This window comes from Poecilia reticulata, chromosome 19, assembly GCF_904066995.2.
Source record: "Poecilia reticulata chromosome 19, P_reticulata-male-v2, whole genome shotgun sequence".
NCBI classification, from domain to species: Eukaryota; Metazoa; Chordata; class Actinopteri; order Cyprinodontiformes; family Poeciliidae; genus Poecilia; species Poecilia reticulata.
This window is the reverse complement of record NC_088848.1, coordinates 18756329-18782649: the sequence shown is the minus strand read 5'-3', so window position 1 is coordinate 18782649 and position 26321 is coordinate 18756329. Positions and strand designations below refer to the sequence as shown.

Here is a 26321-nt window from a genome sequence, read left to right as displayed (position 1 = left end):
GTGCCACTATATAACAAATATCCCGAAAAAAAAGTAAGTGCGTAAATATGCATTAGTAAAAGCATACAAGAACATTTGCATGGTTGGCCTACGTTCATAACAGCAATATATATTGCTGAATGTGGCTATATTGATCACCGTTTTCTGACTCTTTAACTTCAACACAATGTTCCCACCACTCTTTGTGAGCTTAAGCATCTCTGACAAATATACAATACAAACATCAAGGGCAAAAATATTAATACCATGCTGATTTTTCCAGAATATCACTTGAAATATCATATCCTACCAAAAACTGCACCCAACACTGAACACATTTTTTTTTTGTTATAATTTTTGACTCAGCAGCCAAAGTGTCTGAATTACAAATTTTCCCAGCTGCCCTAGAACCATAAAACACAAAAAATGACATTTATGAGTTGTTCAGTTAACAGAGGCTGGTTTTTCACTTGTGCATCTGCAAAACATACACACACACACACACACACACACACAAAAACAAGTTGTCATGTTGCTATGCAGGGTCACCGTTTCCTTCTGGAATTTCTTAATAAGACGAGCTAAATAGCAAGTGTCACAGTCAGAGTCCACAGCTTCTCATCTTCTGCGAGCCGTGTCTCACTCGGCTTCCTGTTACTTTTCCATTTTCCGTGCTCCTTTAGCAGACCGGACAAAGAGCTGCTCTCAGCGCGAACCCGCCCACCCCTCTGCTGTCAGACGGCGGAGAAGAAGAGCGGCTGAAAACTTTCTTACACTCTGCAGGAGCCTCACGGAGGCCCCCCCATCGCCACCGCATCACACCTCCTTCCCTCACTCCCCCCTTCCCATTCGTGGGTTTTTGCCCTTCTCTCCTCTGCTCATCTGTAACAGCCGTCACAGGTTGCAGTTCTGCTCTGTAGAGGCACCAAAATGTTCTCCGCACCCCGACTCACAACGGGACGCCTCGACTGGTCGGTTATTTGCCGTGAAGCAGCCTGAATGTCTGATTAATTTAACCTTACTGCCAATCTACACCAAACAGAACTACTTGAAGCTGATGTGAAACATCGGTTGACCTCTTAAATGTTTTTTTAACAGTGATGGGGGGAAAAAATCATTAATTTAACTTTAAATGCTAAAAATATGCACATGATGCCTTATTAAAAATATAAGCTATTTTACAAAATAACATGTTTCACAATATCAAATAAAACTTGAAGCACAATAAGTAAAGACAATAGAATACTCAAAAAGGAGTGAGAAGAAGCAAAGTTAAACAAACTAAATGCATCTTTCTTTGACCTGCCTGAATATCGTTTCTTGATTTATAAATATATTAGGAAAATATTCTGACCTACTCTAACTATTCCTTTCTTTCGACGCAGTAAAATATTAAAATTTTACTGCAAAATACTGATCCTAAAAGAATGGACTTAAAAATCTGCGCATGCTTAAAGCGGCAACAAACTAAGCAGGCCAGGCAGGCGTACCGTTCCTTCAGTGCTGACATGTGTTTCTTTAGAAAATATTCATTTATGCAGCCATGTGTGCGACAGCCTCCTCTGAGACCGATAGGTGGGTGTAGAGATTTAGATTTTTTTATTTTTTTTCCCACTGTCACTCACCCTTCTTCCTGGCTTGCTAGAGGGATCTGCGAGAGCTTCGAGAGATTCTTGGCGTACTCTTCTTCTATCTTTATCCTGAGAGGGACGTAGAGAACTCGATTACAACACAGCTTTTATGAAACTTGGTTTCCATCTGCGTTTCCTCTGTTGTGCAATAAACGGAGTGATGTGCATAAATGAGCAGAAGAAGGGGGAAAAAAAGGCAAAACAAAACAGGAGGAAATGGTTTTGTTTAATGACAGCTGCTTGGTTTTCATGGTAACGTGATAAAAAAAAAAACAACAACAACCCAGTGCCGAACGATGACGGAAGATCATAAAAGCAGATACCTTTCTCGTATGAACTCGGCCATCTCTTTCTGCATCTGTTTACCCTTGAGCTGTTTCTGCAACAGAACCTCGAATCCAGTGATGCAACCGTTACCCTGGGGATCCTTCCTGTCAGCCTGTGAGATAAACACAGCAAGTGCACAAGAAATGCATTGAGGAAAAAGAACCAATGAGATCAGAACTACATTAAAATGCAGCCGAGGTACGTCTCCGACGGTTTTGCACACCGACAGATTGACATTTCCGCCTGTTCTTCTCAGCAGAGGTGGACAGCAGATGTTAGTCGTTTCCAGCAGGGATGCACAGATTGCAGTTTTCCAAACAATCACCAATCTCTATAAAGCTTGACCTGCCAATTTTGATTTTGACCAATGCCGATCAATTATTTTCATCTCAAAAAGTTGCTAAGTAGGCAAAAGTGGGGGGGGGGACTGTTGCTAACCGCGCACGTACAGATTTTGTGTGCGAGTATCGACCGGCCACGAATCTCACAAATTTAAGGAAATCTGGGACGATTTATCGGTGCAAGTCATCTGGATTGAAAAATAAGCACAAAATTAAGGCTGCAGAAGGGAAACATCCTCACTTCCGTCAGAACAGACAATTTAAACTCGTGTTCTGGACACAAAACGCAGGAAGTGGGGTGAATATCTGTGAGCAAACTGCAGAAAATCATCTGAAAGAAATGGGATTAACGTCTAGAAAAGCTAAACTAGAACTACCAGAAGGGAACGAGGACTATGGCTCAGTGGAACAAAGGTGGATGTGTCGAGGAACTCTTTGACTGCGTCATCGGTTAGAGACGATGTGGTTCCAGCACAATAAAACACATGGAGGTTCTTCTTGCACATCTTTACAGTCAGTGATGATATGTGGGTACATGCCAGGTGAAGGAGGAGGGTAAATGGAAGCCTTTATCTCAACAAGTTTGCACAGGTTGGCAATCCGGGGTGCATCATTCACACCAGTCCTGCTTGGTGCGCTTTAAGTGAACTCTAGTTTATTTGCCAAGAAAATCCGGTTGGTTAAGGAAGGTGTGAATGCGTCATCTAACTATGAGGGGGACCAAAAATAGAGAACTCTGGTCCACCTAAACACCCTGGTCTAGTTTTGGTTGAAGTGAATTCTGGTGCAGTTTGAATGCCCATGTGAATGGCAATCAGACCAGAGGCCACCCCAAAAGCAGGAAGTGTATTATAGTGCAGGGCACTATAATACAACAACAAAAACAAACACCTGTGCCTAGTGATAGTGGGAGAAATGGCTCATGTCTTTTTTTTTATTTTCGTTTTTTTACCAAAAACAAAATCCTTCAACTGCTAAAATCTGACACGACTATTTTTTGTTCACATTTTGTGAATAAGGAAGTTGTGCTCAGAGCTTTTCATATTCATATACAATATTTCATATCGTTTCATTCAGTGGTTCTTGGAAAAGGTTTTCCGAAAGGTTTGGTTTGTTTGACGGAGTGCGACGTGAAATCGAACCGAAATTTTGGTCCGAGTCTACCAAGCTTTCCTAACTCCAATATTCATTCAGAGAAGAAGCAATTTTAAGGATCATGATGATGCATCTTGTGACACAAAAATAAATTCTACTAATTCTCAAAAGCATTTTGCTTTTCCTTTCACAGAGAGAAATCTTTTTCCGAAACATTCAATAAGAACATCCCCCCCTCTGGAAGTGACTGCAGCGTGTCAGAGTGCTGCAGGCGCGGCGTGCACCTGGTAGAGATTACACTGCAGGGGTGGGAGATGTCCAAACAGAGCAACAAAGGCCCGCTGGCTCGCTGTGTTCCAGGCCGTTACTTGGTACCGTGTCATCCCACTGTGCAGTGTTCTGTATCACGGAACAGCCCGGCGCTGACTCTCTGCAGAGTGGACTCGCGTCGAAAGATGTAAAGGATCCGGTGTTATTTTTGTTTACCCTCGTAGAGTATCTCCAACTTCACTCCATCATTTTCTCTCTAGTTCAAAATTTAAAAATATGTTTAGAGAAATAATCCAGAGATGGAAACAAATGGAAGGGAAACCAACGTGTTTGGCCGTGAAGCCTTTTTATTCACTTTAAAGGTTCAGATGGTGATTTGATGATGGCTTTTTAAACATGTCTCTGCAAAACCTCATGCAGCCGAGTCCAAAATGATTAAACTTTAAAGCTTCTATTTTCTGCAGATTGACTAATTGTGGATTTTAAGAGTTTCTTATTTCTTTTTAAAGCTTGTAATAGCGTTGTTGTTTATCTGAGTTACTGAGATTTTCTATTCAACATTTACTTACAGTTGCACAGACAACCAAGATTTTTCTCTGGCCGCACCTCAACTGAAATCAGACCTTCGATCTTGTCCTTTTTAAGTCAAGACTTTTCTTTCTTATTATTCAGGCTTTTATTGCCTAAAAATGTGATGACACTTTTGATTTTATCTACCTTGTTTGTTTCGTTTTGTTTCCTCTGCTATTTAAAATTGTACTTTTTATATTGATTTTGTGGCACAGTTTGGTCACCAACGTGTAAAGGGCTACATGAAGAAACAAATTAATGAATGTAACCTATTTATATAGTTATATTAGCAGTTATGCAGTAATTCTTTACTAAAAATAAGTCTGTATATATTTCAAAGACTGTACATCCTTACATTTTTTTTCAAAAGACAGCCAATATTCTCTTTTGTAGAGCATCAACTTACATCTAGAAGTGATGCAACTCTGCATCCACACAGTGAGAGCGTATGACCAAGAGCTTGTGTCCTAAATAACATGACAGTGGATCACGGAGGGGTAACTCTTGCACGTTTTATGGCATGTTTGAAGGAAGAACAGCAAAGTAGAACAGCGGAGAGCTGTAACCATCCCCATTTTGTTCAGAATGCCATGAATACTGAAATACAGAAAATGAACGTGCAGAACATTGAGGAAAACGTACCCAGAAGTAGTCACAGTAGCTCCACTCGTCGGGTTTCAGCAGCTGCTGTTCGGCCATAAAGATTGGAGACGGAAACGTCACACAGTTGATCTGCGGGATGAAGACAGAGATGATGGATCCATACTGGAGTGTTGAAGCTATTAAGAATAGCGACACTATGGTCATTAGAGAAGGTATTGGAAAATGAAATCTGCGTCTCCATAAAGCTCGTCAGCAGAGGCGCATTCCTCAAGCAGCTCAGATGTTTTCACCACACATTTGTTTTATTATACAACACTTTGTTGGTTTTTGACCAATGACCTCTGACATGTAGATAAAGTTTAATTATTTACTCACTTAATAAACTTTACATTAACATGCCTGTATGCAGCACTCTGCAAAAAGCCAGTTTCTTTAAACTCGTCTTTCAGCAGGAGAACTGTCAAGTCAGCAGTTTCCACATGATTATGGTCAAAACACAGCAGTCTATAACTTCATAAAAATATTTCCTTTTTAATGTGGAGGTTATACAGGGAAACTGAATTTTGAGTTTTTATGAGCTGTAAACCCAAATTCTAAACACTAATAGAAATAAATACCTGGAAAATACGACTTTAAGTATTATTAATCTATACAACATTTTAACTTCACTTTTTTAAAGTTTAATTTCAGAAAAAAAGTTACTTTTTGAAGACATTCTGACTGACTGAGATGAATGTATTTACATGCATACATGCGTCTTTAGTTTTCACTCTTTTTCTGCAGCCAGGACACAGCAAACCAAAGAGAATGATTTAAATACAACACAGTTCACTTCTGCTTCCTGTTCTGATTAATCTTAGGGAAGGTATTTTCAGCACGTGTTCTGACACAACACTGCGAATTTATCAACCAACATCCTGGATTACCTAATATTGCTTTTAAATTGTCCTGCAAAAGTTAACAGCACTTTGTCTGTTTTCTTCCCCAGAGTCACCAGCGCTATACTTCTGATCAAAATGTGATTGCAATTATTCGCTCTATTACACGCAAAAAGCATAAATAACTGCTTTTAATTAAACCACGTTTAAGAAGAAATAAGTTTCAGTGAGCTGCAAGGATACCAAAAGTATCCCTAAGGTTGTTTTTCTCTTTACATCTTTTTACGTCGGAGGCGTCCAACGAAATATCCCCCGGAAAAAAAAAAATGCATCTTCATAATCACATCTTCCGTCTTCCTCAGCCTGCAGAGAAGATGCACAGCTTTGTTTCAACAAAACGTCAGTGGCAGTCCGTTGGCACAGCCTCTCTTTGCAGAGGAAGCTGGTAAGCAGCAGAGGTCTGCTGATGACTTTTCCAGAAGCAATATTCAAACTGCCATGGGAAGAAAAGTAGTAAAAGGCCTCTTTTCCAAGTTTACTTTGGAATAAGTGTTATAATTTCTCAGAGGGAAGCGCCTCCTCAGTAGAGGTAAAGGGTTAGGGGGGCTTTAAACAAAACCCCTGCTTCCTTTTGTAAAGATCTCCAATGACATAAGGAGATGGGCTACATTTGTTTGACACACATTCCTTGATAGACGAAGCGTGAGAGTCATAGATATGAATTATCCTCAAATTTCTAACATACCATTCAGCATCCATTTCTGCTGTGACAATTGAACTACAAACTTAAATGCACCTTATTGATATTTTATAAGACTTTTGTATATATATATATATATATATATATATATATATATATATATATAACCCTAACCCCAACCCTAAAACTTTTTTCATATATAAGGCGCACCGTATTATAAGGCGCATAGAATAGACGCTTCAGCTTCGGTTGCCAATTTGTTCCATACTCTATTATCACACATCCAGATTTATAAAGAAGTGGTCCCCGAGTATTTTATATAGTAGGCTGCCCCAGTCATTGCTTCACTCACGGTGTTGGTGTTGCGATATTGTGCCCAACTGCTTTCTGGGTAACACAGACCAACCGATACGCTGCCGCTGCAGTCTCCGTCTCTCTTCCCCCCCCCCTGGCTTTAAATGCATTATCAAACCGGCGTTCTGACAACTATCCCAGCATGCACCGCGTACTTCTTCTTCTGCGGGGGAAAATGAAGTCGCCGGCTGCTTACCGTAGTTGCTAGACCTGTTGTGGCTCAATATTGGTCCATATATAAGGCGCACTGGATTATAAGGCGCACTGTCGGCTTTTGAGGAAATTGAAGGTTTTTAGGTGCGCCTTATAGTGCGGAAAATACGGTAAATAGTTCAACTATTTAAGTTTAGCTACAGTGGATGAACAATTATTTCTTTCAATTTCACCAAGAAACAAAACTAGCATCAATACAAAAAACACAAACAATAATTGTCTAATAATATAGGTTACATCCAGCAATAATCATATGTCTATATGATCATTTGAACAGTTTTATGGTCAATATTCAAATGATTCCACATTCTGACTCCACTTACTGATACGCAAAGTAAGTGGAGACTATGCTCAACAAAATACCAGCATCTTGCAGAATTAGCCCAAACAGGTTTATAATTACAGCAGGTCACCAGACTCATTCTTCACTTCTTGTAAACAACAATAAGAAACAGCCAAAATCACAAAGCTGCTGCTATCGTTTGCACTTTGTGAGATGTGTTATGCTGATTGCGCCTCTCAGATATATTTAGAACTTAAAGTCTTACAATGAACATGTTCTAAAGCCGATGTGAAGAACTGTAATTACCACTTCATGATTAAACTGTTAAATAAGCATCCACTGTGAAAAGTGTGATTGTCAGTCATTTTCCACAGTCACGTGTTGCTAGAGTTGGGCCTTGGTTATTAACAGGATAATTGGCAGTGATTTTCCAACTGCATGCTTGTTTAAAATGCCCGTCCCCTCCGTCTTAGGCCTGCAGCGGCTGCATGTTCCTGTTGTCCACATGGGAAAATTTCAGAAAGCCACCACCAGTTTCTCACCAGACGCTTCGCTGAACCAGCTGTGTGTGTATCGACAGCTGTGCGGCTACCTTTTCTTCTGTTTTGTGTATTTGCAATTGGCACAAACAGAAGTGGCCTAAGATGTTTTATGGCTCATAAAAATACAATACAGTGAGACTTTCATCCTTTTGGTCTTGTTGGAAAGAGCTTTCCTTTGCACCTACCTCACATGTGAAAAACAAACTAGACGTGGGTGAAGCACGGCTTCAGCCAAGGCTGCTGTGTGTACGTTACAGAAGCTGGTGCTAATTCGCTAACACAGAAGATCAAAATGAAAAAGACAACATTCCATAGAAAATGCATGTGTCGTGGCAGCAGAGTGACTCTCATCACTCCAAACAGAACTCCCAAGGAGTTCTTTTAAAATGGCTAAATGAACCTTGTTGCTGAAATCCCAAACTAATTTGGTAATGTTAGTAATTTTTATCAGCCCACATGCCCAGACAGAATTTGGCAGGGGGAATCAGACATCTCGAACGGACTAAAACGTTGTCAGCTGTTAAGCGGTATGTGCGAACTGACTGCTGCCAAGGGTCATGCAATGACTGTGAGATTCACACAGCTGGGCCGTTTCAGCATAGCACATGTTGATGTTTAAAGGTTCCAAACAGAGTCGGAAAGCTGACAGCTCAAGTGTGAAAAAAAAATGTGAAGTGCTCAAAATGTTCTGTTAAAACAACAAACTGTTGCCTAGACAAAGCAAATGTGCCACCACGAAGCGAGGCTTTACAAGGCAATGGGGGACATGAACATTTAAACTCAAGGTGCATTCACACCAGCCCCGTTTACTCCGCTTTAATCGAACTCTAGTTTGTTTGCCTAGAAAGTCTAGTTTGTTTGAGGTGTGAATACGCAATCGAAGTCTGATGTGGATCAAAAAAGCCTAAAAATCTAGGTCTCGGTTCAGTTGAAGTGAACCCTGGTGTGGTTCGACCGGAGATCGCTCTGAAAGCAGGAAGCGAACCATAGGGCATTCTGGGTTCTGGGACTCTTTCCGAAGAGAAGAAGAAAAAATCTACAAATGCTAAAATCTTTCACTACTTCATTTTTGTTTGTATTTTATGGAGATGGAAGTTGCACTCATGCTTCTTCAGTAGTTCTTGGTGCATCATCGCCACAGGCTATGGGAGGAACACGCTTTGGTTTGTTTGAGACAATGCAGTTTGAAAATGAACTGCACCAGATGAAAATGTAACAAATGTTGCACTTTTCATCTCCAATCGAACCGGCTCTACCGGACTACAAGGTGTGAAAACACCATTACACTATTTTGTCAACACTATTGGGTCACCTTTCAAATTATGGAATTTGGGTAATCCAATCACTTTCATTGCCACATATGTAATAAATCAAGCACCTAGGCATGCCAGATTCTCCAACCATTTCATGGGTTGTTCTCAGGAGATCAGTGTACTCCAGCGTTGTACTGTGATAGGATGCCACCTGTAGAGCAAGTCCAGTTCACTACTAAATACTCTACAGTCAACTGTTAGAGATATAATAGCAAGGTGGAACTCAGGTAAGATGTGTAACATCATGGAGAATGCCCAGATTCATTATTTGCAAATATTACCAACTTTCTGCAGTCAATAGCTACAGGCTTCCAACTTCATGTGGCCTTGAAATTAGCTGAAAAACAATCCATAAACAGCTTCATTGAATCAGTTACCATGACCAGGTAGCTGCACATAAGCCTTACATCGCCAAAGTGTTGGATGCAGACATGTTTATCTGACTGATTAACTATCCTACTTTGTCTTACAAACCAATAGATGAGTTTGGGTTTGGCAGTTTCCAGGAAAAAAGTGATTGACTGACTCCATTGTGCCAAATGTAAAGTTTGGTACAACGGGGATAATGGTGCAGAGCTGCTTTTCAGGAGTTGCTCAGTTAGCCATTTCTTCCCAACCATTAAAACTCACCGTAACCGTTGTCTCCTTGTTCTGTTTCCTGGTCGGTGAGGTTGATCCCGGGCTCTGCAGAGAGAAGAGGAACACTCCGTCAACGCTCCGGTCCTCTGCGTCAGACATGACCGTGCAACACCAACACTCTGTCACTCCCAACAAACACGCAATGTGATCAAAGTTGTTTTCTATGCGCTGGCCGAATGAGTCCGACTAGTGCATTCTGTTCTTGTGCTGCCGATGTTTGTGTGTGTGTGTGGAGATAGTTCTGCAGAGCAAAGCAAAGAATGATTGCTCTCTCTCGCTCTCTCTTTTGTGCAGGAGTGTGCAAATCTGTGTGTATGTGTGTGTCATTTCAATCACTTTGGTAGAGAACTGAAATAAAGAATCTAGGTGCGAGTTCAAATGCAACAGAGATGTATTTTTATAAGGGCATATTCCAATATCTAGTTTGTAATACCACAAAAAGCTGTCCGACATAAACCCCTGATTTGCCAACATAGTGAACCGTGGTAAATGGGTGCTGCTGAAATAAATTGTGGATATTAAAGCAATAAAATGTGGACTTTGAGGTTCTTCTCAAACCAGCTGATACAGTTTTTAGGTTGGCAAAAGATGGAGAAAGTTGAGATGGACAGACCCATCACTGGTGGCGAGTCAGTGTGACTTCATTAGAAAACCCCATGGTGAAAGACCCTGGGGATCCATAAAGCACATTAACAACTCTGGAGGTGCTGGGCTTTCTGCAAGGATTCCCATGGCAGCTGAATCTTTAATTTCAGGACTTGGAAAGGACTTGAGGATATCTTGCAGGATATTTTGGGAGTAGCATTTGGTTTACATTGGCCATCTAAGCCAGACTTGTTCAAACTTGGTCCAAATTCTGGTAATGGACAGAATTTCCAGGCGAAGACACTGAAGCAAGTCTCAGACTTCGGATCTTTGTTTTTTTTTAAATGATAAGGTCCTGCTGGTCTTCCTGACTTTTATTTGTAACAATGAGTGGATTCTCCTGGTTGAGGATTAGCACCTCCAAATCTAAAGGCGTAGTTTTAAATTAGAAAAAGGTGAATTACTGCCTCTGCTTCCGGATTAGGTTACTGCCTCATGTGGAGGAGGTTAAGTTTGTTTTGGTAGTACTGAGTGAGAGCCTAACATCGAAAAGCTACCAGGAAGTCTAACTTGAAACTAACAGCTACAGGCATGAGCTTTGTGGAGTGACGCTGCAGCTTTTCCAAATATTACAGGAGTCACTTTTGGTCGGGACGCTCTCTTGATGGGTTATTAAGAAAGTGTCTTAAACATCTCCTTGAGAGGCAGACCCAGGACTCACTGGAGAGATCTTTTTAGATCCGCTCCCTGTAATTGAATGCATGACTATAAAGTAAGAACGGTATGGAGACATTGACTGTAAGTGGTGGGTGGATGGTGTGTAATATCTCCATGACTACTCAGCTAATTATGATCAAGGGAAAAAATACTGTAGGAGGGTTTAATCAGCTTCTACGGCCATCAGCTTATTTATTTAATGAGGGGAAAGAGAGAGGCGGCTTAATCCCGACCAAAAAGAAAATCAAAGATTTAACGTGAGTGGACTTACAGAAAAGATTGCTGGACATAGTGGGTTTTAATTGCTATGACAGATTTCAAGGAAGTAGCTTAAAATGATTCAGATCTGTCTTGAATTGCTACCGAATTGAAAAAAATAAAACAAAACAAAGAAATGCCAAACACAAAATAACAAAAGCGGTGAGGGTTTACCTGGGGCTCTGTGCTGCTCTTCCTAACCAGGCTGTTGTGGGGATGGTCACCGTGATGCATGGGGCTGCCGCCTGAGTGGAAACCATTCACTGCACGAATAAATGAGACAGAAAGAGACGTTTTCCACACTGAAGTCGAGTGGGTAAGTTTTAGTTATCAAGGTGCAACCTTAAAGATAATGACTGTGAAATTCCAACTCTCACAGTCAGAATTAAATCTGACTTGTGGTTGTTTGTGATGTTTCAATGCAGAGTTAAGCTGAAACCACAGATACCTGCTACATACACAATTATGGACAAGCAAAACATTTACAAGCTACTGCAATGTAGCTGTTTAGCTACAAGCTAACATAGCCATAACCAAAAAACCCATAAGAATATTAGCTACATTTCCAAAAGCAAATGCATTAAGTGTGCTGAAACAGCATGAACATTTATGAAGTCATTTCTGCCTACATCCCCCAGAATGCTGTGCAGTTCTGGATCGGAGTGGTCAAATATTCTATCAGATGTGTTAATATCGATCACATCTCTATCAATATATGTTATTGATTTATTGTCCTACTTCTTCGTGGGGTCAAATTCGATCTTTCACTCGTCACACTGTCCTTCTCTAAGCATTAGTCCAGAAAGTACATCTTCGAAACTTTACCGTTCAGACTGTGGCGCTCTGGCTATTTCTTCCCAACAAGGGAGCTGAATGAGTGAATTAAGTTTGTTTCCGTATGTGGAAACATCCAGAGAACCTTCCTGCCTCTTTCTGCCCGTTCGCCTTTCGGAGCAGGGCCAAAGCGGGAGACAGAGGACTCCTCAGTTCCTCAGTTCGCGGCTACAGATAAAGTTAGTCACAGGAAGCGTCTGTGTGTGGCAAGCATGAGCCGAGGCTTTGTGCCACCGTGGAATCTTAGGAGAATTCCCAGCCCCGGGGCACTGACACTTGAGGAAGTTGAAGTGAAAGAAACGGAGTAGAAGAGAGCGCAGTTAAAGCACCTGCTGGCAGAGAGTTCTTGTGTCGGATGGAGCTCTTGGGGGTCCCGGGGACGCTGGACGGCCTCTCCCATGTGGTCTCTGAGGGAAGGAGGTGGGGAGGGGGAGAGAGCATAGGAAGCATTATTAAACAGTTGCAACTATTTGTGGGAAGGAATAAGAAGAAGTGATTCCATCTACAGATGCAAAGTTGGCATTTCTTGCACACGGTAAAAAAAACAAACAAAAAAACACTCAGACTTTTCTTTCCAGCCTTTACATAATCACTTAGGAGTAATAACTGATTTCTAAATTCAATTCAATTCACTTCAAACATTCTTTAGTAATACCAGAGGAAAATTAACTCTTCTAACTTGTATTATCCAAGTTTCTTCAGAGATGGTATGAGCTGAAAGGAGCTCCTGTAGCAGTCAGCATTACAGTGTATTTTAAGAAGCCTCTGACTGAAGACGCTTGTTATTGTTGTTCATCCTCTCATTAAGAGGATGTTCAGAGTTTCATGTTCGTCATAAAATTACGAACACAAAACTTCAGTTTACTGGGACTGTCATTTATGTGACAGACGAACACAACAAGTGTAACATTTTAGGGTGTTTTCACACCCGATAATGTGATAGACTCGGTCCGAGTGGGGAAAAAATAGAAACATTTGTTTCAGCTGGTGCGTTTCGCTTTCACATTGCGAAATGTCAAACAATCCAAACTCTTTGAGAAACAAGTTCACCCCCTCGCCTGTGATAGCGCTGCACCAAGAACCACTGAAGGAAACACCATGAAAGCCTCTGAAGAAGACTTGAGCGCAACATCCTTCATTATGAAACGTATTTCCTGTTTATTCTGACCTGCTCCACCGGCCACACTAAAAGAAAAGCCTGGTGCATAATGTATATTACCATGCATGTTTATGGTGATATACAGAATTTTTTTTGTTTTTGGCCACACACGCCATGTTGAATTTAAGCCAAATTGTTTTGTTTCATTTGCAGAACAGCCACCTCCAACATGTCTGTTGTGTGTCAAACATGTTCTCTTCTAGCAAGTCTTCTGCTGCTCTGACTAACTCTCTTAATAAACCACCTGTCAACTTAGGTTTACAGCCAAGTAAGCTGGAACGGTGCCAGTAGAGATATTCATAACATAACCTATAACTTAAGTCTGCTTCAGAAATGCAAGCATGACATTTTTAGATTTGGATTTGTGGGGAAAATATTTCTTTTTTCCCTCCTCTGCTTCACATTTTTGACCAACTCTTGTGTTCACGTGACACGTGAGTGGCTTTAAAAAGAAAGCGAAAAAGACAAAGTATGAATGTGATGAGAGCTCTATACCTGCTCTCATCAGGTATACAGATGAGAGCAGATATACAAATTGCTGATAAATAAAGAGAAGAACGAGATAAGTTACTGGACTACCTTTGCAGAAATGGAAACCCTAAATAGCTCCAAGTCTTAAATAAACAGACTAGATCATAATGAAACTCCTGCCATTACAGGAAGCTGGACATATGTCGTTTTTAGTGCAAGATCTAATTTCTTTGGATCTATTTCACCTCCCAATTAATCAGCCGAAGCTTGTGAAGCCATTTGTGGGTACTGTAACTCAAATCTGTGCTTTGTGTCAAAGTTCTAGGTGCAAAAGACTCATAAAAGACAAGAGCTCTCTTTTATTTACTTCTTTCTGGCTATTCTTGCTTTGACTAGGGCTGGGGAAGACATGCGAGGAGCTTTTATTGAATTAGAGCCTTTCGGCTACTCTGCTCTATTTATCCCCGCTTAGCAGAGAAAGGAAGCAGCCGAGCCAAGCCTATCAGCTCAAATGACACGGGCGGAGAGGGTATAACCGGCAGTAGGCTGTGACTTCAGGCGGGATGTACAGCATTAGGCCGGAGCCTCTCCTCACTGGTCACATACGTATCAGTTACTCCTCTCTCTTCTCATAAACCCTGATCGATACTGAAGAAAACACCAGATAATACTGCTGAAATATATTGCATCTTATTGGATAAAGGGAATTGCTTTATTAAAATATTTTCCCTGTACACTGGATACAGATGGTGGGACTTCATGAAGAGCCTGTCTGAATGGAAGATTTCATTCTAGAGGCTTTGCATTCAAATTTGTCGGCCTGTTGCAATAAGTAATAAATCAATTAATTGCATAATAAATTAAAACGACATTGATCATTTCCATTTGTGTGATTTATCGGTTTTTTCTTTCCTCTCTCTCTTGCCATTAAAAATGATTTGGATGATGAGACGGACTCTCTGCTCGCTTATGAAACGTTCTCTGCTTGCTGATGGAACAAAAATTAACCGTCACCTAACAACCTCTCAGCCAATAGAATGAACGCGTTGCACTGGGTGCGCTTGTTTCCTTCTAGCGGGTGTGCCTGTGCGACTACCATCGATTGTATCAACCTGCGCCACCCACTGGATGTAGGGAGAAACAGCGGCCTGAGCTTTCTGCTCCGTGTTACACCAAACATCTGCTAGCAGTGCCACTGATCGCCAACAGCTACTGAACTTAGTCAGGAGTTTGTTCACCCAACCTATACCCTACATCCAGTTGGTGGCGCAGCTTGCTACAATTGATAGTAGCCACAGAGGCACTAGAAGGAAACAAACGCACCCAGTACAACACTTTCATTCTATTGGCTGAGAGGTTGCCAGGTGATGGCGCATTTTTGTTCCAGAAGCAAGCAGAGAATATTTCGTAGTTTGAGCAGAGTGTGAGCGCGAGGAGAAGTTTTGAGTACAAGCATTACAAGTTTTGAGAAGAAAGACATGAAATCCTGCTTTCAAAATAAAAATGTAAGCAAACGTATTAAAAATTTTGAGAACTAAAGACATGAAATCCTCATTTCAGACTGAAAACATGTGCTTTTGGATTATGGCAGAAAGATTCCCCCAGACTCTTATGAAGAAATTCCTGAAAAGTCGTATGAATAAAGGAAATCTAAGCCAGAATATACATATTATATGTGACTTAAATGATTTGAATTCATAGTAAAGATAATAAAATTTGAATTTTGAATTAGCTTTTTACTCTTTAGAGGCACGGATTTATTTTCTAAGTCCAAAATTTCCTCATTTTGCAAACATGATCTTTTTACACCAAACGACCGACCGAAGAAGACTCGATTCACCTACCGCATCGACTTATTGTCCACGGCGCAGCCCGAGTAATGGGAGGCATCCCTTATTTAGGATTCAAGAAGCAGGGGGAAAAAATGACCCAGTTAGCTCTAACTGAGCTATATTTTATTCATAACCATATGACAGAGGTCTCTGATGCTGCCTCCTGTTGCTCGTAGTGACAGAAACCCATCCACTGTAACAAGGAAACAGGAAAAAGACTCAAATTTACGCTTTGGGTTTTTAATATACATATACCTCAACGCCTTTCCTGACCAGTTTGTCAAAAATACACCATGAAAGACTGCCCAAGTTTTTGAATAAACATGAAATTGGATGGATTTGGTAAGGTGTGCGCATACCGCACTCCCACCCACACACCATCACAATCAGACTGGGACAAGCGGAGACTGTTGGCAAACCGCAGCACCCTGCAACACAGGAAGGAAAAAGTCAAAGAAAGAAAGACAAGGACACGCAACCCTCACCCACCCACGCTGCTTTGTTACCATGGCACTGTCATAACACAACACACTAATAAAACTGAACTTTAGAGTAACAATGGCAAAGACAGGTAAAAATAAAAAAAATATTACAGTTGCTATAAATATCAATTGTTTGAGGGAAAAGGTTATCAGCGCGGCGCGGCTTTGCTAAAATAAGCATTCTGAATGTACTTGAGCTCAGCTCACCATCTTGCAATGGTGACAGAAGGAGAGAGAAAAAGCTTCGCTCCATCTTTCTGACAGAACCTCGGAGCCACCTAACCATATCCTTAAATATGAGGAGGAAGACAAGGAGGGAGTCCCCCTCGCTCTCGTGCCTGGGTGGAGCGCTGAGCCAATTTTAAACCTCCTCTCTCATCTTTCAAGGCCGCAACCCCGACCGCTGCCACCACGAAGAGAGATGTACAAGATGCGAACATCCCCGACGGGGAAATGGTTACGGTCTTTAAAGAGCCCTTTGCCACAATCCCAGCTAAAGGGGGTGGACAGGTGCAATGAGATGCTGCGTAAACAAGCCACACTGGTCCCTTTTTCATTGCTCCTGAGAGACAAGGAGTCAGTCGGAAAAGAGACCAATGCACTTCCTCTACATTTCTAAATTCAAATTAAACAGAAACAGGCTGACTGGGAAAGTGTTGACGTGAAAATTGGTGACTTTAGGACACCGAGTATGAAGCCCTTAAAAGTGAGTCAGATGCAGCGTCCTGCAAAAGCACTTTGCCTTTCTCTGAGACCTCGTCAAAAACTGTTTAGTCCATGATCAAAAAATGCATTAAAACTGCACCTTCTGTTATTTCTAACCAGTAAAATAAAGGATGACGCCTTCGCAGAACAGCTTTAAAGAATTAGCAGTTTTGTGAAGGACACTTCCTTCCTGCAGACTTTGAAACAGAGTTGCTCCAAGTTAAGGCCACACACACACACACACCCACACACACACACACACACACACACACAAAAAAAACACTGAAATGAGAAATTATCACACCAATTTCAAAACATTGTTCTTTGGTGACCTTCAAAACAAAAATCCGATTCATTTAGATTTAGGTTCCGTTAAATGATCTAAATGTTTGAAGAGCTTTCCTAGTGATACCAAAGAGTCAAAGTAGTTGACCCACATCCCACTCAAACATTCATTCAAACATTCAGAATATTAATGAACAAACGATGTTATGAGGACCAACAAACACAGGACACAGGTTGGAATTTTTATCAGTTGTACACTTTACAAATCTGTCTTTCGTGGGTGATTAGTATGAAAAACACCATAAAAAGTTCAATTTCATGTTCACCACATGAGCTATAAAGGAGATAGGAACTATGTGGAAAAAGTTGCTCTATTCAGATCAGACCTACTTCAAACATAGTGGTGGTCAAATGGTAACGTGACGGCAAATCTAGGAGCTTTGACATGGAGGGGCGATAACGGAGTGGCAAGAGGTCTTGGTAGGGTGAAGTATCCTCAGTGAAGGATGGGAAAGTATGTGGAAATGATCCACAAATCACAAAATTTGGAAGAAAACAAAGACAAGTTTTAGGTATAAAAATCATTTATCATTTAGTTAATTTGTGACTGTGACATTTATTTGCATTATTTCAGTCTTTAAATAACCAGAATTTGCACTTAAATTTCTGCTTTTGTCAGTTTGATGACATCATTTCTAAATGTCACATCAGGTGTTATGACTGTACAGTTACTTAGTACTTAAAGGAATTTATTGGATAGCTACTATTTAATGCTACTTGAGTATAAAAAATATGTTTAAGTATTGCTACTTTTACCTAAGAAAATGTTGGGGTGAATTAATATTTACTCTGAAGGCTATAAGAGACTTCTAGACATAAGTATGTTCTTAAGGATGTGAAATTTGAGGGGGCAGTTGCCCCCTTCTTGCCTCCCTTTAGCGCCGCTCCTGGCGGTGATGCTTGTTATCAGCAGGAATGGAAAATATGGTTGATAGGAAGATGGATAGAGGTTTGGGCAAAATCCAAAGAAAACCTTTTATAGGTTCTAAAAGACCAAAGACAGATGTTCACTTTTCAGCAGGCCAGTGACCCCAAACATAAATTCAGATCTACCGCAGAACGGTTCAGATCAAAGCATATTTAGTCAATGACAGCTTTCTGTCTGATCTGACCACGATTGGGGAGGAAAAAAAAAAAGATTTGCAATAATTCACTTTCTAGAGAAAGAAAGGTGGTAGATTTCTATCAAGGGTTTTCCCACAACGAAACGTGGTATTTCATTAGCAAAAGAGTCGCTGAAAATAAGATATTCTTAGCTTCCTCCTCTGCAGTCATGCACTACTTGGTGACAGTTAATCAGATAAAATCCCAATACAGCACATTGAAGTTTGTGGTTGTTATATGAGAAAAGGTGTAAAAGGGGAGGAAATATTTTTACAGTCCACTGAAGGGCCATCATTCTACAACTCTCTTTTTTAGGAGGTGGCCTGTTGTCACCTTGAGACTGGTAACACTGCATTCTCGCTCGTTCTAACAAGAGCTGCCAAGTCAAGAAATGACTGCCATCAGTCAGCTTTTACAACACGGCCACGCAAGGATAGTAAAGGCAGACAATAAAGCAGGGAATTCTGCAATGGCAGTGGACTGAGGAGGGAATTAAACCGTCTCCTTGCTAATATGTCTGTGAATGTTGCGTTCAGGGACACAATGACTGCTGATCATGGAGAAAGAAACAAGCAGCAGTACTGGCAGTCCGACAGACAGAGAGCAAACAACCTAAATGCAGAAAATATATTGCAGTAATCACAATATAGCAGTCAGTAGAAGATAAAACTCAAAGGGTGGAGGTGAACTATTTAAATGAATCGGTTCATTTTAATATGACTGAACGTCATCGAGTTCAGAACAAGCTCTTGTTAAGGATGGACTGGAACAGAAACGTTGACAACATTTTTAAGAGCTGTGACTTGAACTGGGGAGAAATTGTTCTAAAGTGATGAGATTTAATACAAAATTTGTGATTTTTGAAATTCTTACTCTCTTATTTTTAAAACAAATTCAGAATAAAACCCAATATACCTTGAAAACGATGTGCTTTGAGAGTCGAAACACAGAATGCCATCCCACTATTACTGATTTTGCTTGGGTTAGAAAAGTATGCGCTTGTTGATTTAATCAGCTGATCTTTGGTATGCAGGTACGATGTGGATAAGATCAAAACCCAGAGTTCTGATCATAACATTTGTAGTGTTTACACCCTGAGACTGAATTAAAAACCCTCCAAAGTCAAATGAGAAAGTTTATCACATGTTGTGTTTCCGTTGACCTTAAAACTCCACAAAAAATTAAATCTGCTTAATGGAAACACGTCATTTTCTAAAAAACTCAGGCGTGTTGTTGAGAAAGATCATCAGCACCCGTGCTGGTTTTCTAATCAGTCCCCCTGATCTCGATCAGTGGCAGTGTGCTGAAGCCTTAGGGGAGCGCGACAAAACTCGTGTTGTTCACATCTCGACACCACAGTCACACACTAATCTATAATAGTCAGAGGGCCTCAAACCACACAACATGCACAGAGCAACAGAGGCAGAACCTCATCTTTAGCAAATAAACTAATCACAATGGTTGTAGTTTAAAACACTGCAATCCATTCACTGAGGGATTTACTGCCTGATCTTACAGGCTAATCTAAAAAAAAAGAAAAAAAAAAGGGAATTTTGTTGACATTTTTTAATTGTGAGGGGAGATGGGGAGAGAGATGTTTCCAGGAAGCTTTGGGATAGAGATGTGATGTTTTACAATGTAATGTTTCCTTTCTAAGATAATAAAAATTGTGTTGCAAAAAAGTGAATTTTGTAAAAAAAAATAAAAAAAAAAGAGTTTGAAATTTTTGGGCACTCATTTCAGAAAGTAAAGCTCATATAACACGCAGAGTCTTTACACACATAGCAAAAATATTTCAAGCCTTTGTTTCATATAATTTTGATGAGGGATTATTTGTACTGAAGCTAATGAATTGAGTGACAAAATATGTTGAACGTTTTCATGATATTTAGTTAGTTTTAGCTGCAACTGGAGTATTTACCCTGGTTAGAGGCAGTGGGAGGCAATCATTGCCCCATGAAAGCTGCCCTGGTGCACCCACTTTGTCCAAATGCATTTTGAGGTTTGTAGTTTTAGTAATGCATGCAATGTATAGCAACACTACTTATAGTGTCTCCTTCCTAGAATAACGGCTAGGCGTTTTTTGCCATAAGTGATTTTTTTTTTTTTTTTTACTTAAATCATCTTTTGGCAACAAGTAAAAGAAAAATTGAAAGAAAGGCAACAATTTTAGGAAGGTGACGATATGTGAAAAATACGTTTAAGCACAACTATGAGGCTGACTAAACGCAGTGTAGTATGAGTTTCTCTCACCATTGTTTGCGGTGTTGACATAGTACTTTTTCCCTTGCGGAGACATGTAGCATTTCCAGTGAGGAGGCAGAGGCTCTCTGATGTCCTCGACAGGCAGCTGACTCAGAGACGCTGTTCTCTGTTGACAGAGAGAAGCAATAAATGTTAATAATCAGGAAAAGGGCTCATCAGCAGCGTGCTAGCTGGGAGACAAACATTTATTTCCCAAGTGTGTTTCATCGCTGACATGAACCGCCGAAGACAGCGATGTGAAAGAAATGAAAGAAACAAACGTCGGTTAAGATGCTGCAAAATGTGCAGCGCTGAGTTCAGCCAGCATTTCATTTCCTCAAGTATTTCTAAACTAAAATGACATCATGGTGCAGCGGGCTCTGCCACAAAAAGAACAACAAGCTGCAGGCGGGAGGACTGAGACCCGCCGCGGCGGAGTCAGCATATGTGCACACGGTGAGCAGCTGAGCGCAACATGAGAGCGTGTATAGGCAAACTACGCACATCTGCTGCTGATTAGCAGGAAAACAATGGGTTGGAACCGAGGAACGCAGCGAGGGGATGCTGTTTGGAGGCCTGAGAGAGTCAGGATAACTTCCAGGTTCTGTCCAGCGCGCAGTGTTCATATCTGGTGCGACAGGGTTAGTTTTAGGAGGTGCAAGTAAAATTTAAGCAGCCGTTTAAATATAGATGGTGCTTCCCAATGTAGCACTTGGAGAAATACTCTTTTTCTCATTACTATGAGAAACCTACTTTGTGGAATGTGTTGCAGGAATAATAAGCAGGTTGGTACCGACCATGTGGCAATTCTTACACACATGGGTTATGTTTTGTACTCAGCTGTTGATTTAAAGTCATAATCAAGTCAGTCTCGTGAAATGAACAACAGAATGAAAGCAAAAAGGTTTCATCACCCACGGTGAAACTAGTCCTGTACCACATGAGTTGAAGTGCCACTGAGCAAAGAAGAAGTCATGACTCCAAAAGCAACATAGTTGAATAATTTTCTGCATTTTTTGTGTTTGTTTTGCAATTTTTGGAGAGATGTCCTGTGCTACACTTTTTCACGGATCCAATATTGTTCAACGTTGATCTATTGCTAACAATACCAACGTTAGCCCAGTTTCTGTTTGGTTGCAAAAAACAAAGGATTTTGATTAAAATCTTGATTTTTCTAGACTTTTTTAAAAAACTAACATCGGTTTAAGCTAATAAACATTGGAAGAAATGGGGGATGCTGGGTTTTTTTTTAACCGTTTCCACTGAAATGAGCAACTTTTCTCGAGAGAAACTTTCACCAACCAGTTGAATTTTTTTTTAACAATACAAGAAAAACACAGGGAGGTATGAACAAAAGTCTATATAGCTGTAGCATTTAGACAGGACAAAAAAATGGGACAACATGTCTGAAACTTAATCTCCTATTGTCACTGTTAACAGATAAGTTAGGTTTAGCACTGCAAACAGCTAGCCTCTTGACAAAGTTAGAAAAATAGCTAGCTAGCTGCTAGTATTAATTTGAGAAATTATAGAGCTGAATGTGTCCATAGCCTTGCTCATTGACTTAAATGAAGTAAAATTTTCTAAGTTACCTGTGAGAAACACAACAAAATCCTTTGGAGCCAGATTTCAAGTTGGTAAAGTCCAAGCTTGTCGAGCAGCTCCAAAATTAGCATTCAATATGGCTGCTTCTAGTGAAAGATGCCTGTATGAACTGTTGAGCACTTCTCGTTTCTTATTAAAACATTGCAACGTTCTGTAAAATATCTATTGGTAAACATGTCCCTTTTTGTGCTTGAATATATACAATGGAGACACCTGTATAGATCTCCTTGTATTGCCATTAGTACTTATTGACAAAAAGCCAGGAAATGTCTTTGCTAATTTTGCTAAAAGTTATAAGCTGAAACTTGGAATGAGACGTCATCAAACATCCAAGATTTTACTTTCAAAACAAAGAAAGAAGTACTTTTTTTTGGTGTTCACAAAAAAAACAGATTAGAACCGAGTAGAATAAGCAAACCCGTTCTCAGGGTAAATTACAGCTTCAGACGACCTTTCCTGTAACATGGGGTCATTGAAACAGCACAGCAACTTAATTTCATTAGATAACACAGCCCTTAGCCGTTGAACACATATTATTTCATCATCGTGTTTCTGTTGTAACCAAATACCATTATGTGCTGAGTTCAACTCAATCTGTCCCTGAGAAAGAGCTTTTAGAACCACAGAGACTGAAGCCACAACATGCTGTTGAGGCCAAGATGATACCCAACCCTCTCTGGACCCACAGGATGAGAGAGCAAGAAGATGTGTGGGCTAAGACTGCGTGTAATTACACAGCATCCAACAACATCGCAGCAATGTTTCCTCTTTGATGGTCCCGGGGGCTGATGTTATATTTGTCAGTGGTCTGTTTTGGAAAAGAGGAACTACTCAAACCATCCACTAACGTCCCTCCGCTGAAAACAATGGCTACGAATGAAACAATGAACAAACAACAAGCCGTTAAAATAAATAAAAGAAAAGCCATTTTCACTCAGGGAAGGTCACTGGATGAAATGAATGTGCTCTGGAAAAAAAACAAAAGGATGAAACAAGGTTTTTGTAACTTTCAAACCAGTTACAAGACTTTTATTTGCAACATTTGTAATTCAGACACTTCTAAGAATGCATGCAGAGAGTCAGCTGGAGACCAGAATAGACTGGCAAATCTGGATAATGTGGATATTGAAAATTGATTGCCAGACAGAAGAACAATATAAATAAGGTGCTGAACACTAATCTCAGAAGGACATTGTATATTCTAACAAAAATACACTTCTGTTCATTAACATAGAACAAAAGCAGAGATGAAAACGTGGAGGAAGCACTGTTTTTAAAAAGTTGGGTAGTACTTAATAATTTTCTGAATTATACCATGTTGGGGAACTGAAAAAACCTTGTAAGTTTGTTTGAGTGAAAAACTAAATGCTCTTACAGAAAACAATTTTAAAAAACATGTTTTTAGAGGGGAGGCAGCTAGAAATTTATGGAATCTCATTATTTTTCCTTGAGAGCTGATCAGAGACCAGGCTGTTGGAAACTACAAAAACTTAACTTTTCCTGGTCAGTGAACACATCACAGCTACTTTGTACCAGAATGAAGTGAAAACGCTCTTCTCTGCGGATGCTGCTGCTGAGTGAAGTGAAGGAAAGCAAAGAGTCATAATAAGTTCTCTGGAAAATAAATTTTACATTCTTCTGACATGTTGAGACATGTCTCAGATTAATTTAGGCTGAGAAAGAGTGTCAGATGTTTTACATCAAAGTCGTGAGATTTCAACACCTGTTATGGAACCAGCTGATTTGAAAATGATGACGGATATCTAAACTTGGATATGAGGATTGTAAAGGATATAATGGATTATGTTATTGAGCCATTTACATATATCTGTAATTTATCATTTCAAAATGGTGTATTTCCAGACGGCATGAAGATAGCCAAGGTAATCCCCATCTACAAAAATGGAGAAAAAAATTTGTTTGCAAATTATCGGCCAATTTCTGTTACCACAGTTCTCAAAGATTTTGGAAAAATTATTTGTAAATAGATTATATTTATTTATTGATAAACACAATATATTAAGTAGCAGTCAATATGGGTTTAAGTCTGGAAATTCTACATCAATGGCTATCATGGACTTGATTGAACAAATAACAGAAGCTGTTGATCAAAAACAGTATTGTATTAGTGTTTTTGTTGATTTGAAGAAGGCCTTTGACACCATTAACCACACCATTCTTCTGGAAAAGTTAAATAGATATGGCATAAGAGGTACAGCTTTACAGTGGGTATCTAGTTATCTGGATAATAGGAAGCAGTTTGTGCAGGTGAATGATGCAAGATCTGAACTCTGCAACATTACATGTGGGGTTCCTCAGGGTTCTGTACTTGGGCCAAAGTTGTTTCTTTTATATCTGAATGATTTAGTAAATGTGTCAGGGCTTCTTAAATGTGTGTTATTTGCAGATGATACTACCTTTTTCTGTTTAGGAAAAGACATAGAACAAATAATGGAGATGATACAAACAGAATTTATTAAGATACAAACTTGGTTTAAACTAAATAAATTATCATTAAATTTGAATAAGACGAATTATATGATATTTAGTAAAAGAAATAAAGCTATCGATCTTCCTTTTGAAGTCGATGATGTTGAGCTCTGTAGGGTCAATGAGGTTAAGTTCTTGGGTGTTATCATTGATGAAAAGCTGACATGGAAACCCCATGTAAATTACTTAAAAACAAAAATAGCCAAATCCATGGCAGTATTGTACAAAGTAAGGGATTTATTTAATGACAAAGCTATATTTATGTTATATAATGCAATAATTGCTCCACACCTGACTTACTGTATTGAAGTCTGGGGGAAAGCATGTAAAACAATTACAAATCCCATTTATATTTTACAGAAACGAGCAATAAGATCCACCAGAAAACATTATAATCACCCATCAAATGCTTTATTTTGTCAGTTGAAATTATTGAAATTTTATGAGTTGGTTGATTACAATATTTTGCAGGTTATGTATAAAGCTCATAAAAGCTTATTACCTCTTAATATGCAATTATACTTCGTTAAGAGAGTAAGTAATTACAATCTTAAGGGTATAGAAATGTTTGTAAAGCCCAAGATTCGAACAAATTTGAAGGACCAATGTACATCAGTACAAGGTATAAGATTGTGGAATAATCTGGAAAGTGATTATAAAAATGCTGGCTCGATAGATATATTTAAGAGAATGATAAAAGTTAAGTTGTTGAAGACATATACAATTGTATAATGTGCAATCATAACAATTGTTGTACAAGAAGGAGTTGATGTTTTTTGTTGTTTTTTTTTGTTATGTTTTATTAATTGAAAACTATCATTGTTTGAAATTGTTTATTTTGGAAAAAAGGGGCAGATATTAATAAGAATTTTATTCTTCTTCTGCTACCTTTCATTTTATTTGTGTTTCGTATATTCTTTTTTGTATGTATAGCATCTGTTTTGTTTTAAATGAAATGAATAAATTCTATAATATCTAAACTTCTCAGAGTGAAGATGAAGATATACATTCTCTATAGAAGGTAGATAGACGGTGCTGCTTTAGTAACGCTAGCTCTGCTAATCGCTAACATAAAGCTAGGTAAAAAAGTCTATTCATTTTGACCGTTTAAAAAAGACCATTTCTTTCAATGCCATGTCTCTCACATACAGTGTGACGTTGCCTGAGCTGAAAATAAAAATACATAGTGACCGCTAAGAACAGGAGGGTTAAAAAATATTTTTAATGCTGTTCTTTATACCTTCATATATTATGTCGAAATAAGGTCAAATTCGACTATAATCGGCACATCTCTGAATCAAAGATTTTGCTTCAAGTATTTCTTTAAATACGTATTCATTTTACGTCACTTTCAGAAGATACATTGCCAGGATCTAGACTAGTTCTTTCATATCTTTGTGAAATGAAATGTAAAGCTGACTGGCTGAAACCTCTTACCCACTGAAAGTAGGAGGAAGAGCCGACTTGACAAGGAATTCCAGAAAAATACATGCAGTTATTTATATCTTATACAATATAGCACATAAAGACGAATTGAAATGTCATGATGATACATTGTTGGTGATACATTCAGCTAATGAGTGGTTTTTGATTCAGAAGGGAAACAGGAAACGGGAAGATTATGTCACTACAAAATGATGATCAAATAAATTCCACTTCTCCAAACCCCCTTTCCAGACATCTTCACCAAACAAGTGGTGCATTTATGTGTAATTTAGTATGAGAGGGCATTATGTAATAGGATGCTGCATT

The 26321-nt window shown here is 39.5% G+C and overlaps 1 protein-coding gene across 1 annotated transcript in view; it reads right to left on the bottom strand.

The window, feature by feature from the left end:
* Positions 1–26321, bottom strand: part of gas7b (growth arrest-specific 7b) — a 57298-nt gene that overhangs the window by 12846 nt on the left and 18131 nt on the right. The window contains exons 2-8 of the mRNA XM_008437743.3: positions 20484–20601; positions 12462–12539; positions 11473–11561; positions 9730–9783; positions 4856–4945; positions 1934–2049; positions 1605–1679 (exon numbers count right to left, since the gene is read on the bottom strand). Coding sequence (XP_008435965.1) covers positions 1605–1679; positions 1934–2049; positions 4856–4945; positions 9730–9783; positions 11473–11561; positions 12462–12539; positions 20484–20601 — 620 coding nt within the window. The remainder of the gene's footprint in view (positions 1–1604; positions 1680–1933; positions 2050–4855; positions 4946–9729; positions 9784–11472; positions 11562–12461; positions 12540–20483; positions 20602–26321) is intronic.